Genomic DNA, 18,845 nt, shown 5'->3' on the forward strand with positions numbered 1-18,845 from the left:
ATCGTTTGCTTATTTGTTTGTTTATTTGAAGCAGGGTCTCACGAAGCTCAGGTTGGTGCAGAACACTCCCTAAAAAGCCAAGGCTGACCTTGAACTCTTTCCTATTCCTCCTGGCCCTGCTCTCAAGTGCTGGGATTATACAGGTGCAAGACCAGACCAGCCCTTGGTCATCCCTGCAAACCCGTGTGCCCAATTTAAATCATCCTGCGCTCGCCCAGCCACTCCCCAGGAGTAGCGGAGGAGCTGCTGGTGGCTTCTCCAGGAGCTTGATGCTGTGATAGACGCGCGCGCCCAGACGCCTGCAAAAGGCGCCAGCTGGGCTTGCAAATCCCAGCCCGGCCGGCAGGGGGCGCCGCGCCAGCGCCGGCGGGGGCGCGCGCGGAGCGGGGACGCGCAGGCCTCTGGGGGGGCCCACGGCCTCGCGGCCGGCGCCGGGGCTCCTCCCACTCCGTGGTCCCCTCCGAGGGCCAGCGGCGCGGGGCGGAGGAAACGGCCCGGAGCGGGCAGGGCGCGGCGCGCGCCCGAGGGGGCGGGGAGGCGGGCGGCGCGCGCCCGAGGGGGCGGGGGCGAGTGACTAGCGCGGGCGGCGCGTGGCGCGGCGCAGAAGGAAGGCGGCTACCCTGGACAGCGCATCGCGGCCGCGCGGCCATGGTGAGTGAGTGGGGGGCCGCGCGCCTCGTCCCGGATGGCGGCGGACGTTGGGGCCGGGGCGTGCGGGCGTAGGGCCGGGGCGCCGGCGGGTAACCGGGCGCGGGGGCGTGTCGGCGCTGCAGCCGGGGCCCAACGCTCTCCCCTCCACGAGCCGCTCGCCGAGGGACCCCGCGAAACCCGGCGCCTGGGCACAAAGGCGGAGACTGTGTGCTGCTGAGCTCGCAGGGAGCCAGCGGGTTCCTGGGCAGGCAGCGATCGCAGCCCTGAGGGAGCTGAGGCAGGAGGATTGCCGCGAGTTCGAGGCCAGCCTGGGCCACGGTGAGACACCCTGTCTCAAAAGAGCACCTCCTCGTTAAAGAGAGCCGCAGATCCTGCGTTTGTCTTCATTGGTCTTTGTCTTTTCGCAAGGGCTTGCTAAATATGTGAAGGGCATGCCCCTTTCCTTGTCCCACCTGACACGGGGCAGCCCTAGATTGTCCCCCCCTCTTCCCACACTGTTTTCGGCTCACCATCTCTTCTTGGTTGGATATTGTCTTAGCACTAAAATTCCAGCCCACCCCTTCCCTATTGCCTCCCCCCCCCCCATTTTGTTTTCTCTATTTAAGCATGATATAATCTGGGTTTTTGTTTTTTTTGTTTTTTAGTGTATTGAATGTCTCCCTCACCAAAATGCAAGTTTTGGTGAACAGTCTTTGTCTACAGTGCCTGGCACACATCATTTATTTTTTTAAAAAAAAGTAGAGGAAAGTACTTTATGCTATGCTAAGTGGGGGGTAGCAGTCTCCTTGAAGTGAACCACTACAAGAACTGTCGATTTAATAGGAGCGATCAGAATCTAAAGTGCAGTGTGGGAGGAGAGACACGCTCTTCTCTTGGACAGGAGGGACACACTGAGCAGAATGTTAGTGGCCGCTTCATGCTTCCTCGGCCACTTGAGTCTCCTGACATCTTCTGAGTAGACAGAGCTTTTTTAGTGCTAACTGGTTCTTTCTCTCTCTCTCTCTCTCTCTCTCTCTCTCTCTCTCTCTCTCTCTCTCTCTCTCTCTCTCTCTCTCTCTCTCTCTTCCAAAGTAGACAGAGATTTTTAGTTAGGGAAAACTTCCAAGAATACTTCAACTCAGTGAAAGTCAGTGCACATTAACCTGTAGCTGGCAAGGGCAAGCCTTACAATCTTTATCCTATCTCCCTGCAAGCTCAGTAAGCATTTTCAAGTCTGTGACCAAATCAAACGATATCACTTTTGAGAAATGGGGCAGAGAGGCAGAAAGGGTGGGGGCGTGGGGGGGCTGGGTTCTGAGTAAGTGGGTCAGGTGATACATTCTTCTACACCCATACCAAGATGTCTCTGCTAACAAGTCGTATTGCAAAAAAGACTATTCAAGTCTCCCTTTTCCCCACTTGCAGCACGGTGTCAGTGGGTTGTGACTGGTGAGGGGAGTGTGTTTATTATCATTGGAGATGAACTGCTTGAAGAGCATTTACATGAGAAATTCTGAAGATGATAGAGTCAAGACTGTACTGCCTGGTGGTCCTCAGCTAATCTTGTCCAGATAGGTAGTAGAACTGAAAGCTTTGTTTTTGAAATCAAAACCAATGAACTAAACATAAATTAATGGTGCTTAATTTTGTATTTCAGTTCATATGTGCAGAAGGTTTTACTGTTAGTATTCTAGCAAAAAAAAGGAAGAGGGTTTTGTTGAATTTTCTATCTATCATCTATCTATCTACCTACCTATCTATCTATCTATCTATCTATCTATCTATCTATCTATCTATCTGTTTATTTATGTTTATTGAGACAGCCTCATAGTTCAGGCTAGCTACAAACTCTCAATCTTCCTGGCTCTATGTCCTGGGTGCTGGGATTACAGGAGGGAACCACAATACAGACACAGTGTATTCTTAATTATCTAGCTGGGTAAGCTCAACATTTTAGTTCTCCAGTGAAGGGCTAAGTGAAATGCATTTTACTTGGGGAAGTTCAGATGCCATGATGTGAAGACAACTTGGTGGAAATGTGTTAAGTGCGCCTGTGTCATGTGTCCAGTTATGGTCTGAAACCAGGGGCCTTCTGTTGAGGGTTGTGTCAAGGATGTTTTTCTCTGCTGGACAGTTAGATATGGGCCATTTGACTTGGGAGAGGTGGAGTTGCCAGTGTAATGGAGACTTTGTTAGCCCAAGAGAGTGAAACTTTGTGAACATCATCAGTAGCTCGTCATACCTTAGGTTATCAATTATGAATAATATTAGGCTGTCACTAACTCTGGCAAGGAACCATTCTAATGGACTGATACTTCCACCATTTAATTTGTAACCACTTAGTAACTTGAGAGGATGGCTTGTTTCTAAGTTGACGTGATCTACTATTATTCCTAAGTTTGAATCTCAGCCCCATATTGAACTATGTGATTATATAGACCTTGGTATTTTCTTCCATAAAAAGTGATGGTACAGCAGGCCATTGAAGTGTATAGAAATATCATATGTAGGAAGCTGATGCAGGAGGGTATAGAGATAGAGACCATCCTGGGTTTTCCATACGAGTTCAAGACCAGACAGAGCAGCAGTGATTGTCTCAAAATACAATGTTAGAAGGTTTGGAGGATGAATAAGCAAGACCATGTACTTCATGAATCCATTCTATCTAACAGAAATAGAACAGAAAGCATACAGGTGACTTTCAATTTCTGGCAGGTACATTTGAAAAAGTAGAGACTCAAAATACATTTCAACATTTAACCCTCTCTGGGCAAGCGTCACTCCCACATGCAACCAATACAAAAAGGTTAAGGGATTTTACACAAGTACAAAATCTTCAAAATTACGTCCTCGGCATGGTGGTTATTGTTTGTAATCCCAGCACTTAAAGAGACTAGAATGAAGGGTTGTGAGTTCAAGATTCCCCTAGGCTATAAAGAGGGATCCTGTCTAAGGCTATAAAGAGGGATCCTATCTAAAAGAAAGACCTTCCTCCTAGTATTTATACTCACAGCACATGCCAGGTCAGGGTGGCTGAATTTTGGTTGCTCATAGGCAGATGCTTTGGAGGTCACCAGATTGGACAGACAGCTCTCAGTAGCACACACATCCAAAGTTATCTCTTATCTCTGAGACCCTTTCCACTCGTGAGCACCTGGCTGCCACCTTAGACCCAGCACTAGGCAGATGAAGCCTGCTCACCTTTCAGCCTCCACCCAACGCTGCTGGTAATTCCACCTGCTGTCTAGGTTACTGTGTCAGAAAGCTGATTCTTGGTCCATTTTTTTTCTTTCATGGTTTTTTTTTTTTTTTTGGTCCAATATTCTCAGGTTTTGTTTGAAAATAGCTCTTTGCCTTTCTCACCTCCACCTCTGCTCTCTTTCTTCCATACTTTCCACTCCTACAGGTCTCTACTTTTTTTGGTCTCTTTGATTTTTAACTTCATTTCTCTGCAGAGAAATGCCATTCTTTGAATCTCTGGACCCCACGTCTACCCGTCTCCTTATTGTTCCCTCTGTCCTTGTTAAATCATAGTGGTTTCTGTTGTATAGCTCATTTTTAACATTCAAAGAATATTCATTACTTTAAATGACAGCCTTGTAGTAAGGTGATCCACCCAAGAAAAGGGGGGGGGGGAGGGAAGGCCCAGAAAGAAAAAAAAATGAAATTAGTCTAAGAACTTCAAAAACATTAGTGAATGTGAGCTTTATTTAATCTTTGAAACATCAGTGGCGTCAACTACTAATAATCACGAGCACAGTGGTGACCTCTCACTGATACTTTGTGAGAAATGGAGTGCTCTGCTCTGTGCTGCGTGCACAAAGATACAAAGAAGCCAGACACTCGACAGGTGGTCAGCAAGTCCAGCTTTCAGTGCTGGCTGGATTACCCACAAGTTCCGTGCCCCTGGCCAGGTCACTCTGACACACTGTTCACCCACTTTCTAAGTGGGGTTAATCTTTAGCATGAGATTATTTTGTAAGCATCAGACGGGACTCAGTCCTGTAGCTATTGATTCCCAGGGCAGGGCTCTGGCCTGCAGATTCCTGTATCTGTGTTCTTATGGCATCTGTGGTTAGACCTCCTGTAACCAGGCTACCTAAAACCAGAGCCATACTTTTTCTGTACACACACCAGACCCTCTCACACCTCAGCATGGCTACCTAGCAATCCACTCAAGCACTCTTGGCCCTTTCTAAGCCTGTACTTAACTGGTGATGTCTTTTGTCTTTGCATCTCTTTCTGAATTCAGACTTGGTTGAGGACAGACAGGCTTTGTCTGTGTCATTCAGTAGTGTATCAATATCAGGTGATCACATAAGGCCGAGGCTGGCACATCTTAAGCATTGACCATTACTGCATGCTGATAGTCTGAAGGTCAGAACTCCTTATTCCCATGCTGATTCTCCTGCTCCTTATCCGTAAGGGTGTACTAAGAGATAACCATTTGCTTTGCAAAACCGCAGAATACTCCTCCAGCTGGTGGCGTGTCTTAGCCCTCAGAAACAGTTGGTTTAGCACAGTGCAGCCAGGCCTGGCCTGCGCCCGAGTTATATTTAATAAGTAACCTATATTTTATCCTGAAGCTGCATTTGCATTTCAGAGTCACATTTGTGGTCATACTATTACTTTAAAAGACAAAATCTATAATTGAATCATAAGTTCTTACTGAAAGCAAAGCACACATTTCTGTAAATGCATCTAATAACATAATTTGCAGAAGAGATCAGGTTATATTCTTGTTTACACATAATGAAATTTATAGTGCTACTTTCTTACTGAGATTAAAAATGAGTATTTTTCTTAATAGAAGCCAAGCCACGATTCATGGGTTTTCTGGGAAGCTTTTCACTCTACATTATTTTTCGGTAGTTGGCCATTTAATTATAACTTAAATGCACAGTAGGCTGGGGAGATGGCTAGTCAGTAAAGGGCTTCTGTGAAGCCTGAGGACCTGAATGTAGACTCCTGGCATCACATAAAACAAACAACCCTAAAGTGAGGCCTGGTGCTGAGCCCTGCAATCCCAGTACTGTGGGGGCAGAGATAGGAGCACCCTGGGGCTTGCTGGCCAGCTGATCTGACTGCATTGGAAAGCTCCAGATTCAGTGAGAGACCCTGACTCCAAACATGGCACAGGGACAATTTAGGAACATCTCTGACATGAGCCTCTGCCCTCCCTCTGCATATGTGGCAATACTATTTTGTGTTATTGAATATTTTATATTTGAACTCATTTAAACATAATTAGGCTTTAATATAGCTAGAACATCAGATGTCTTTCACTGTGTTTTTCTACAAAACTATTTTGAAGTTTTGAAGTTTATATATAACTATTCTGAAGAAAGTTAAATTTTACAGCACCTGAGCTTACGTCATAGATAAGAAAGCTGAGTTTGAAAGAAGAGAAATGCTTTGTTCAAGGTCACATACAGAGATCTGAATTTTCAGGCCCCAGTGTACCTTTCTCGCTACTCCATATACCGTTATCCACAAGCCAGTCTGAATGTGCTTTCCTACGTGTTTATAAACAAGTCAGCGTGTTTATAAAAAGCGGGCAAGTTTCCTGAGTAGTCTCCACCCTGTGAGTTATGGTTGGACAGATGTGGGCACGCATGTGGACACATATGCAGGTTCATTCTCTAACATGCCTCCTAACAGAAGTAGCTTGGATTTAGGATTCTTTGTTTTTGTTTTCAGAAGTTTTTTTAAGTATTTGTAAACACATATCCTAGCATGATGATAGATCTTAAGGGTGGTAATTCTAAACACAGGATTTGTTTATTTTTCATAATGTACCTTGTATACACATATTTTTACAAATACTTCTCTTTCAACTATTGCATGGGGTCAAGTGTGGAATATTCTACTGTGGCATTATGTTAGCACTTAAAATGTTTTAGATAGTCAAGCCGATTATATATTGACATATTATTTATAGATTGTATATATTATACATATATACATACACACATTTAAATAATACGTAAGGATTCCATTTTAATTTAGTACACACAGAAGTGGAACACACAAGTGTTTTTTGTGTAACTGGAGCAGCCGTACGGTAGACGAACAGCTCTCACGTGAAATCAGGCAGTCCCTGGTTTGATTAGTGACTGTAATGTTGAGACGGCCAGAAAGGACAACCAACGGTAGCTTTGCACATATTTCATGTCTTAAGAGCTTATCATTTGGTCGTAATTCTGGTGTTTTAAAGATGTGAATATGTTGACTTTTTCATGTGATTTAGCAGAACTTAGAGAGATCTTTGAATTCCGTAGGTATTAGGACTACTTGGAGACTCTTACCCACTTGACAGGATCAGAACATTTATTAGCCATCACACGAAGGGGTTAGAGTTAAATGAACTCGTGCCTTTAAAGAAGACAGTGTGTCTGTAAAGCAGAAACGTTGTTCCTTTGGCTTTGCTCAGCGTTTGTTTTGAGGCAGTTTACAAGGCTGGCTGGCCTGAAACTTGTCTCTACCTCAGCCTCCCCAGCGCTGGGATGACCGACCGGTGTGAGCACCGTGCCTGGCCATCTGCTTCCCTCTGTGTCTGGAGAAAGAAGCAGCCTGTGTGGAATCCCTCTGCCTCGTTCTTGGGGCCTTCCTTAGACTGCCCGAGGGAAGCCCCTCCCCCCTATACCCACAGCTTTCCTGGTTTGAAGATCAAACTCTTTAGCCCTTGGTGGGTCAGTGGCAATGGGCAGGGCGCTTTTCAGCCCTGGAGAAACGCCTCAAGGGCAGCCCACCCAAATCTTTCCTGGGGTCTTCCCCATCCTACTCCGGAGGCTGAACAGTTGTTATTCCTTTTACTGGCAGGACTCTCAGGTTCCTTTCTGGCCTTCATTTCTGGCGTCCTGACTCCTAAAAAGAAATGTCCTTCATCACAAGTCATTTTTCGATTTACAGTCTGAAGTCAGTTTCAAATGCCTGAGCAGCAGCAGCCTGCTCTTGACACCAGTGCCGGAAAGTCCTACCCCTGCTGCTAGAACACTATTCGCTCCTCTTGTCTTAACTCTTATAACTGAAACAGTGGAAACACCCCTCTGTCAGGACTTTCTACAGAGAACTCTAATCTTTTTAGCACTGGCCTCGAGTTTGTAACGGAGCCCAGCCCTCAGTGCAGGCTTTGGAGTGAATAGTTTGCTTTTGTTCTTCCTTTGAAGGAATGAAGTACACTCTCTGTAACTGAGTAACTTATTTTTTAAAACTGCTTTCAGAGAAACATAAACATCTTGTCTCCAGAGGGAAGAGCCTGGGGGCTGCATGCCAGGAATCCAGGCACACACAGATTTAAAATCTGGTGCTCTAGAGCTCAAATAATAAGAGGTCCTGACTTGTTGTAAAGTGTTCAGTGCGTACTGCAAGGAGTCAGGATCTGTCCGGGAACAGGACTGGGCTGATTTAAATGTGTGGGGAAAGACATTACAGTAGATGTCACAGGTAGAAGAAATAACCAGCTAAGGCCTCAGAAGGTAATGACCCAAAAGGATTTGAGAGACATTGTCCTGGGAGCACTTTGTGGACAGGGCTGTGTGTACACAGAGCCTAGCTCACGCTAGTTCAGTAAGGTCTTTAATGTGGACACTGTGGGCTTCATGACAGGGAGAGATGATTCAGGCCGGACTTAGATGAGTGCTAAGCTTGAGAGTACGTTGTTGCTGTTAGATTTTGAAGGAGGTAGAGAATGGTCATGTACTAAGGATATGATTTAGAGAGGTTAACCTAGCTACCATACTGTGTGGATGAACATCAGGAGGGGGTTATATAGGGGCTGAGCTAATGTGCTGATTCTTTTTACTTCTTTTCATGATTGCTTTTTTAATTTTCTTCAGTTGCACACTCTTGGATTCAGTTCCTTGGTCTCCATGTCTCCCAAGTTGTTTAGCCATGTGAAATCCAGCATCCTCCTTTCTAAAATGTCATACTGAGTGAAGAGTCAGCCAGATAAGACAGGGCATGCAAAGCCCTTCCAGATAGGAAGTGGGCAATTGGTCACTGCTGCTGAGGCATATCCATCTTCATAGCGGTGACATCCTGTATGCATGAACTAGAGATGTTTTCAACTCTCTTGATTATCTAAAGACATATGCATTTTAAAAACACTATATCCCTATGAAGGTGATGTTAAATTTAATATTCAGGAACCTCCGCCCCCCAAGAATGAAAAATATGGGAAGGTTTCATTGTCTCTTCTTCAGATCCCTGAGGCTTCAAGAATTCTTTTAAAGTAACTGGTGAGAAAGGAAAACCTGGAACACAGCTCGCCCACGTATGCTTCTTCAAAGCCATCCTCTTAGTGAGTGGTTCTCCCAGAAAGGCACTCACACTGTAGCCAAGCGCCTGCATTTCGAAAACTGCCGTGGATTTGAATAACAGCTTTAGGCAATCCAGAGAAGCCTCTGGTAATCAGACTAAGCCAGCGCTCTTTACTCAACCTCCCACATCAAATTGCCTGACTTGAGCGTCTTAGTGGTGCTTAGCCTGAGGCCTTAACCCCTAAAAACAGCCTTCTAGAAAACAGGTCTTCCGTTCTCTGCCTTTCCCACTGGACTCTACACGCTTTTTCAGTTACTAAATCTAAGCATAGCAGATAATGGGACGTGTGTGTTAAGGGAGTACGTTGCTTCTCCTTCTCTTGTCTGTCAGTGTAGAGGTGATGACCACTGGGGAGATTTTTAAGATGTGAGGGAATGAAAGAAGTGAAGAGGCAGAGGCTTTTATCATGGAGGGATTGCTGGAAATGTGTTCTGGGAGCCAGAACCCAGCAGCCTGGCTGGAGTGGAGTTACTGGATAAGAACTGGGGGAAGACAAGGGTTGGGGGGACTTTGAATCATGCAGCATGGAGCCTCTGGTTCTCTGGACAAAGTCCATGTTGCCCTCCAGGATAACACGTCATTGCTTGGATATCCAATATTCTATGGTCTTGCCAAAAGAAAAGTGAAAAAAGTTTTCACAGAGGAATTTTGTTGGTACTTTTTCTTCCTTCCAGAAGTTAAACTGAGTATTTTACCTGCATGCTTGCAAACCTTTCCTAAACAACATGCTAACCTAGGCCAGCTTGCTAGCAGCAGGGGTATCTTGGAAACTATATACTTTGTAATCACGTGTAGGATGTGTATGCATTGTGAAAATATACAGTATTTGAAATTTCTGAGGCTTGGTGTATGCCATTGGGAAAAAACAGGTTAGTACTGGATTTTTGTGCCACTGTACAGACCCAAATGCAGTCTCTTCACTTTTCAATATTTTAGGAACTTTTTTTTATCCAGATTGTGTAGAGATGTGAAAATTAGTTTGTATAGTCATTTGGGAGACAACGTTCTGTGACTTTAATGAATTGGTAGAAACCTTTTCTTTGGACCTTCAAGTGCCTTCATGGCTCAGACCTCTTCCAAGGAACAAGTGGACAGACAGATGTATACATCTGTCCCCATGGGCAAGCCAAAGCACAGGAATGGGGCCATGTCTAGCATATTAACAAACAGGACCCGACTTCTGGTCATGATTATCACAGGAAGGAGCATTCTTGGATTTGCTCTAGCAGCGTGAAAGGTCTCAGAAGACAACCAGATGAGGAGGGCAGGGGGAAAGGGATTGGTGCCAACGAGAGATGTGTTATGACACAGAGGAATATGGAACCACGTGGGGCCCGTCAGCTCTCCACCTGACAAGATGTAAACTCTAGATCATTAAAAAGGCTAAAGGAAAATGAAACTTAAAAACCATTAGAAATAGAGGATATGGGATGGGTAATTTCTTGACATAAACTATAACATGACATTTAGGCTGGGACTGTAGCTCAGTGGGAGCGTGCCTGGCCTGGGTGAGAAGAGGCCACAGGTCAACCATGAGGATGATGGAAGGAACTGCAGTGACTGTAACAAAGACGTAGCAAGTAGGATACTCGATGACTTTAAAGCAGGAGACCCAGCAGTCGGTGAAACGCGTGGAAGATGGTCATAGAAATGACAGCTCACTGAAGAAGCAGCTCTTGTAGCACGCTAATTAATATGAAAAGACATGCACAAGTCCCGCTGTAATGTGGAAATGCAGACTCATACACGTCACACCCATGAACCTGGCTAAGATTAAAAACTGACAGAAAATTTCATAAATATTTTAGAGCAATATAGTCATTTTCACAGAAAAAAATGTAAATGCATTTCCTAAACAGCATAGCAATTGCACATCTAGATTTTCCCCAGGGAAGCCTTTACTTATAAGTATTGGAGATTTTATATAAAGCAGCATTTTTGGTAATCACGAAGTTGGAAACAACCTAAAATATCCATCAGGAAATATATATTCTATTCCTGTGGTAAAATACAGCCCATGGATGAATGAACTGGATTTCAGGTTTCACCACGAGCAGATTCCATCAGATACTGGATGACAGAACACACTGTAGACACGTATGCTGAGCTGTGACGGTGTGTGGGGCCTCCACCCAGCTGCTCATTTTGACTGTCATGATGGGTCTGTCACAGACTGGGGAGTTGAGCAAAGGAGCGAGCGGTAGCTTTGCTGTTCGTGCCACTCATCCTTGATGATACATCCTCGATACATTTTGTGCATATATGTGTGTGCATGTATGCATGCATTTGTGGAGGCCAGAGGACAGCCTCAAGTTGTTCCTTGGGAGCTGTCTATCTTGGTCTCTGAGACACGGTCTCTTATTGGATCTGGAGGTGGGCCAACCAGATCCCTGGAACTTTATGGCCATGCAGACTAACCTCTTGGTGTGTTCCAGGCTGGAACCTCAAGTGGATACTGCCACAGCTGGTCACTTTACAGACTGAACGAGCTCCCCAACCCTGATGATATATTTTATCCTCTACATTTAAACACATCTGCATCGTTCTGCACAGTTAAACATAAATTTACATTGAGGATATATGTCATGTCTGAGGTCCAAGGTCTGCCCTGGGTAAGCATATCTGAGAAGGATGAGCCACTGCCAGGAGGCGGCCTTTTGTCTCGGTGGACTCTCATCTGGCCTCTTGGCTGAATCAGTGTCCAAAGGGAAGTTTTAGAAAACTGAACAACATGGTTGAATGCTGATTGCCCCCTATATGGAAAGAGAGTGACCAGATATACAAGCAATTAATCTCACCTTAGCGATAAGAAGCATACTTGTCACTCACTCCCACAGCGAGCTGGGAGTTGGTTACCGACAGGGAAACTGAGGCAAGCTGTAGAAAGGAGGTTATAGAACAAGGAGAGCTCTGTACTCAAAGTCCATGTGCTTTACACCTTTGAATTCAGGCGGGGAAGCCATGTCCTCTCTCTGTTCTCCTCCACAATTAATTCTCCACTGTGTTGGTTTTGAGAACAGCCATGACTGCCTTCCCCAGTTAAACCAGAGAGCTGAGAATTTGTCCTAGTGCTAAAACGCTTACCTAGCAGGCACAGGGCCCTGGACTGGTGCCAGCAACAAGAACTAACACACCAAGATACTTCACCTGCAAAGTCTGCCTCTCCTCGTTACACCACTGTGTATCCTCTCTCGATTGTTTAAGGACATCACTGTTGAGGGCTGGGCTAAAGCATTTGTCATGCAAGCCTGCTGACCTGAAGTCAATCTCCTGAGTCCATGGGAAGGTGGAAGGAGGACCATAAAGTTATCCTCTGATCGCAGCACAGCACCGTGGCATGCATATGCCCCAACACACTCATCCCCTGACAATAGCAATAATAATAATAACAATAAAAGTAGTACCTTATTAAGTTATTCATTAGAATGAAATAAGGCCATCACTTTTGAGGTGGGCTGTTAATTAAAGGCTATTCTTCCTCTTCTACAGTGCCACTCCTTTTTGTATCTAATTCATGTGGCGGTGGAGTTGTAAGGCAGAGACAGTGTGCCTCACATTGGGATTTGAAAACGCAGAACACTGAAATGCCTGTCTCCTCCATGTCAACTTTGTGCCTGGAGCTGTCAGAGATGGTTTTACAAACATGCAAATTATTTAATCTCCCAGCCATGCTGTTGTGAGGTGGTGATTTTTATCTCACAGAGAATGAAGGACCCACTCAGAATGTTTCTTCGAGTGTGCTCTTCATGTGAGAGCCACGGGTATGCTGTTCTTTGTGAATGGGTGCTGAGCAGAATTACCGTTCCCGCAGACAGCAGCTGCTCCTTGCTGTGAAGGGAGCAGGGGAGTCTCCTTGCTTAAGGCCTGCTTCCCTCACTTGCCAAGGAGGAATGGCGATGCCCGTCTAACAGAGAGTAGAGCTGAATACAGTGGTGGCCTGTGTTAAAGTCAGTGCTTCATTTGAATACAGTGAACACTTTCAGGCAGTGTTATCAGTCATCTGTGTGTCCTATAACTCTGAGACCTCACCTTAAAATGAACAAAGTACAGGAAGTGGGTTCATGATGGCTGTAAGTAGCTAATACCGGAGAATTAACAGCTGTGAAAACACCAGTGAAAATGTGAAACGGATGGAAAGCAAATTTCACAGCCATTAGTGCACAGCAGGGACGCTGGACCCATCTGACGGAGATGGTGGCTATGACCAGAGACGTTCAGTCATGGACCCACCCATGCCTGCTTCTAGCCAGCAGTAATACCTCTTCGGTAAGCAGAAGGCTCAGAGAAAAGAGGCCATGGCAGATGTGGGTGTGTTTTTCTAGGGTAGCATCTACTGTAGAGTTAAAGTGCTGCATACAGTCACAAAGCTTAGGCACCAAATCCCCAAGAAGGAACATCCTCTAAGAGAAGCAACAGTTACCAAGGAACTCTGCAGACACCATCGGCTTGGTGGATGTGAGCAAAGTCTGTCTGTAGCCCTACCCTACAGCTAACCCTAGTTAGGTCCACTTGAAGGAAGAATATTAGGACGAGTTTTAGGTTCAGGCAAAGGAATTGGTTCTATCCATAGAAATGTGTACTTAGAACAAGAGAGTTCTAGCCCACTCTGAAAGTGTTTGCTTATGTTGTTGACAAGTAGAATTATAAATTAATTCACAATATAAATCTGAATATAAGGAAGGTTTGATCTTTAGCTATGCTGGTAATACTCTATGTAAAGTTCACGTGTAATCAGACTACCATCTGCAGACTGGTGCAATCCTGCCCTCTTGTTTCCATTGCTGGACACTGGTAAAGGCAGAGGTCCTAGTCTGAGTCAGCGACCATGTTAGAAGTATGTGTGAAGGATAACCCTGAAGTATACTTTCTTAGGGACTGTAAGGTAGGGATGGATGTTGTGATATAGATTGGTGTTCCATGAACTCTTAATAATAATAATAATCCCTGTTCCTGGTGAGAAATGTTTTAGCGGCAGCTGCTTCCACCATCACAGGAAGGAGGTATAGAAGAGATAACTGAAGTCCAAGGCTTTCACCCAGAGTCCAGAGGGGAACCTAGATCTCTTGCTTCCTGTCCTGGTGCTTCTGCCTTGTCATAGGAGGGACCATCAGTGTCACAGTGAAACATTCATTTTTAAGGCTCCTGTGGAGTTAGGAGAAGCTATGACTATGTAGAATTTTATTTAATATATGAGACATTGCACCCCTCTGTATCTTGACTTCTTGTTAAATGTGTGCAAGTCTTACAGACTTAACAGAAATAGCCTTTGCTCTAAGGATGCTCTCCTAGATAGAAGTAAGCACTGTTGGCGTGGTCAAGTGGCTCTTTGAAGTTGAACGAGTCCTCCATTAGAGGAGTCTAAATGCTGGAGAAGAGCAGACTAAGATGAACAATTTGGTGAGAAGTGACTGTGTAGTGAGCACCCCAAGCCTCTTTTCTCCCCACGTCTTTTAGTAGACAGAGGCCCTGTACTAGTGAGACTGTGGGCATGTGAACAGTGCCAGCTGCCTCCTCCCACACTGCCCGCTTGTCTAGAGCAGCAAAGGAGACTCCACTTAAAATCAGTTTCAGATATGTGTGGTGGAGCATGCAGCCCTGACCAAGCTTCACCTGTAAGTGGGATTGTCCCTGCATCTCCTGTGAGTCACAGAGGGCACCTGCTCTGGCAGCTCACCTGCTCAGCCTGACCTTTCTGCCAGGCTTGCTGCCGGCTGCCACAGACAGCTACATTTCAACCCTTGGGCTGTTTTATTAAAGCTACGCAAATGACTTTGCCTTTCTCTTTCCTCACCAGCAATAGTTTGAGAAAATAGTCAGTCTCGCATCTTTTTCTTTGGCTTCTCTAATATACCCAACCCCAACACACATTTTCTTTACCCAATCAGATGGTAACTGCAGGTCCCTGCTGCTCCAGAGACTAATTTTGGCTCCTATTGGAGAGGCAACTAGAACACTGATCAGACTGAGATATCAGCAACAAAGCACCCTGTCCTGAAAACATTTCTGCTAAAGGAAGAGCCAGGCAGGGTTGTCCCTCCTCTCTCTCCTTTGTCACCACCACCACCTGTTGATGTTTCTGGATTTATGTCTTCTCTTTTCCAAGGTGGAAGAAGAAAAAACACTACAAAGCTTTCAGAGCTGCACTAACCACAGCAGTGGTATACTCTAAATGACACAGCAGTGGTATTCTCTAAATGACACAGCAGTGGTATACTCTAAATGACACAGCAGTGGTATTCTCTAAATGACACAGCAGTGGTATTCTCTAAATGACACAGTTCTAAGAAAAGAAAAAAAGAAAAAAGAAAAGAAAGGAAAAGAAAAGAAAAAAGAAAGGAAAAGAAAAGAAAAGAAAAGAAAAGAAAAGGAAAAAGGTTGACAGTTGAAAAATGAGATGAAGATTTCTGTGTAGAAAATACCTTAAAACCATAAAATCATAATGTACCAAGTAGTGTACTTGTGTGTTTATCTTGAGAATCAGGTAGTTTCCAGTGGTTCCTTTAGGAACAGATCGAGACACATACTTTACAAAGGGGATTTGGTAATGCTTTCCTATACATGTGGCTTTGAACAGCTGGGCTTTTCCTTTTTTCAATTTTTATGTTGCATTTATAACTTTGAGATAGGGCAGGGTGGGCTTGAAGCTGTTTTTACTTAGCACTTTAAAGAAGATTGGAACATACAAGCTTTCCCTTTTGAACGACGTTGGAGGAGTGAGGCAGGGTTCCTGCAGGCCACAGAAGCCCCTGTGAGGCCACTCACGTTGCTGCTGTGGCACACATCATTGCTACTAAGGCCGCAGAAGCATTCTCTTTCTGAGCTGGAGGGGCCCTCTCCTCTAAGACATGGAGAGCAGATACAGAGAAAGACTATACATTGATTTCTCTGGAATATCTAGTCAGGAAATTGAAACATTGGCCTGTGGGATTTGGGAACAAAGTTATCAGGCATTTCATGCTAACAAACCTCTCTCCACATAGCTGATTAATCAGCTCAAGGTCCCTTTTGTGAGTTTTGTGTGTTTGTTTCAAAATCCGTGATAATTTTGCATTTTCTGCTCCTTGGTCAGCAATATCTCAGGGTCAGTTCTTTTTGTCTGAGCCCGGCACTCTTCCTACCAGCTCTGAGATTGGGAGATAAGAAAGAACAAGAGGAGAGCAAACACTTGCTAGCTTGTCTCTTTAAAACTGCGAGCCGGAGAGGGCCTGGGAGATCCCATGCTCATAACAATGCACGACTCTTGTACAGTAATTGTAAAAAGTAGCCTCCAGAGGCTGAGTAAGAGACATAAAATGATTGTTTAATTAGGATCATTTTGTACTACACAGCGCTTTCTACTGCCTAATGAATAGAAATATTTATAGTAAGAATGGGGGCACTCATAGTTCCTTAGCGTGCTTATTTAGACAGCATCAGAACAGTAGCCAAGAGAAAACCTACGACAGGATTGCTGATGTTGCTGATTTCTGAAAATGGGCATCAAAGTCTTGCATTTATATGATTTTGACAATATTTTGGCAAAGACTTTGGCTTTGTCACATGTGTGTAGCTCATATTAATTTTGTCTTCTGCTCCCATCATGTATAGACAGACACCTGTCACCACCTCCTTCTTCCCGCCCACAGAGGTCACATCTATTGTCCACATTGCCTTTGACCCCTTACTGATGAACAAATGATACATGAGCTGGTAGCACCCTTATGGTGCTTAGAGCTGGCTTGCTTTACCCTGTCACAGAGGCCAAGGGGAATGAACTTCCTGGCCTCTGAACCCACAGCCCAAGCTTCGTTTGGCAGCGACCACTAATGGTGCCCACTTGACATTGTCTCCATGGAAAAGCTAAGGGAGAGGTGTAACATTCCTTCAGCTTGTAGGAGAGACTGTGGTGAGGGTCAGCTGTCACTTTAGTGATGATATCCTGCCAAGCAGAAGAATGTGTCCCCAGGGTTGCACTCAGCAGGGCTAGAGCCTGTTCCTCAGCAGTCCTTATGAGCTGACTTCACAGCCTGAGTTAAAATACAAGGTATTTCTCGGGTTCTCTTGTCTGAAGTAGCAGTTTAAAAAGACATCTTTTTGACTTTGTCAAAAATATATTGGAATGCTGTGGATATCTTTGTAATCTAGAGCTTTGCCTAGAAATAATACAGATCTGACCTTTGCTTGGAGAATTAGGAATAAAACCTGACCCATATTTTCCCATGAAATCATTAGAAGCCTTGCATTGTTTCATATTCAAAGGGACAGCACTTGTCCCCGAGAAGCACTTGTCCCTAAGAAGTGCCGTCTGCTTCCCTCTGCTCTGCACTTGACAACCAGAGCACATGCGAACACAATTTCCTTTCATTGCTGCTGCTGCTTGTGAAAGAGCCTCATTCTTCCTGTGTCCCCTAAGTTCTGAAACTGGCACCGTTCTGGCTCTTCTGAGTACGGAAATCTGGCTTTGGCTTAATTTCCAAGGAGTTTTATATTAGCTGCGGACTTCCTGTGGAAGCAGAGATTGTAATGCTGTGGCAAAGATCTTGACCTAGTAGAATTGCTTGTTGTGAAACTGGGGCTCCTTGTTTAATGTGTAGTAGACTTCATTTTACTCTGTTAATATTAAGTTATTGAGTATCTATTAATAAGACCAAAGTGTTATAAGAAAAATGTTTACATTTTATTTCCATGCTTACACTTTTTGTAATTATTTAAATTAATTTGATTGTTTGCATTCAGTGCACACAGTATGTTACATGAGGACAGTTTCATAGGGCACTCGCCATATACTGAGCATGTCCCGCTAACCCCCTCCCCCCCTCTTCTCACCCATCTCTCCTCCCTTTGATTGACTTTCTTCTAGAATTTTCCCTGTTTCCTCATCATGTATGTATAGACAGTTTTACATATCTCTGTAAAATCTACCAACCCCAATGAGAGAAACATTAATATTTGTATTTTTTAAGATTGGGTTAGTTTGCTTACTGTGATTATATCCAGTCACATCTCTTTCTCGAAAACAACTTAGTTTTTCATTATTGCTAAAACAAAGTCATCCTGTGCATATTCTGTGTTTTCTGTTACTTAGCTATGTAAGTGGTGTGCTTCCGGAAGCATTGATGAGCCTGGGTCTCTGGGGTTGCTGACTGGGGTCCTTCGGGAACCCTGAGCTCCAGGAGCTGGGTCATATGGTGGATCTAGTTTCTTTTGTTGAGGAGTCCCCACGCTGACTCCCACAGTGACGGACCAGCTTTCACCCCACCAACTGTGTGTCCTCACTAATGTTTGTTGTCCTCCTGAAGACCAGTCTGCTTTGGGTGAGATGGAGTCTCCGGATCGTTTTCATTTGCGTTTCTTTGCTATTCAGTGAAGAACCGTGACTTCTAAATTGACTAGGTAGTAACTAAATTTGTATATGTTTTTATGAAATATACTTGATGAAATATATTTAATAAAACTCTTTAACCTCTGAGTTAATATATAAATCATTTAAGTCTTATGAATATGTTTTCAAGTCTGCTTTTGGCTAGGGCAATTGCTCAGTTGTACAGTGCTATGCATACGGCCCTTTATCCAGTCACCAGTGTGACTGGAAATGCATTAGTAAGCTCTACTGTTGAAGTGTATCTTTGATATCCAAGCACCGTCCTGTGCTCCATGGATGCCCACTTGATGCAACCTTGTGACTCCTTGGTGCATGTGTAATTTATGGTTCATCTGTTCTTAGCCCCAGCTTTAAATTTTCTTAAGCATCCAGTGCCGAGAGGCACTCGTACCAGATCATGTCTTTTAAGGGGGCCACCAGGGTTAGTCCTGTGTGACTCCGGCCTGTTGCTTTGCAACATCACACCCCCTTTGTTGGGCAAGTACCATGTCCACATCTCCCCCATCTGTGGATGCTGATTGGTTGCTGCGCT

The 18,845-nt window shown here is 44.6% G+C and overlaps 1 protein-coding gene across 2 annotated transcripts in view; it reads left to right on the plus strand.

Annotated features, from left to right (window-relative positions):
- Window positions 1-567: 567 nt before the first annotated feature.
- The window catches only part of Elovl2 (ELOVL fatty acid elongase 2), a 37,115-nt gene continuing 18,837 nt past the window's right edge, over window positions 568-18,845 (plus strand). The window contains exon 1 of one of the 2 annotated variants that reach the window (XM_021180182.3): window positions 568-651. In XM_021180182.3, coding sequence (XP_021035841.1) covers window positions 649-651 — 3 coding nt within the window. In that variant the 5' untranslated portion in view covers window positions 568-648. Of the gene's footprint in view, window positions 652-838; window positions 970-18,845 lie in introns of those variants that run through there. The other variant, XM_021180183.3, reaches the window with a different exon arrangement.

The sequence above is a fragment of the Mus caroli genome, unplaced genomic scaffold (assembly GCF_978045245.1).
Source record: "Mus caroli unplaced genomic scaffold, Mus_caroli_1 scaffold_15, whole genome shotgun sequence".
NCBI lineage: Eukaryota > Metazoa > Chordata > Mammalia > Rodentia > Muridae > Mus > Mus caroli.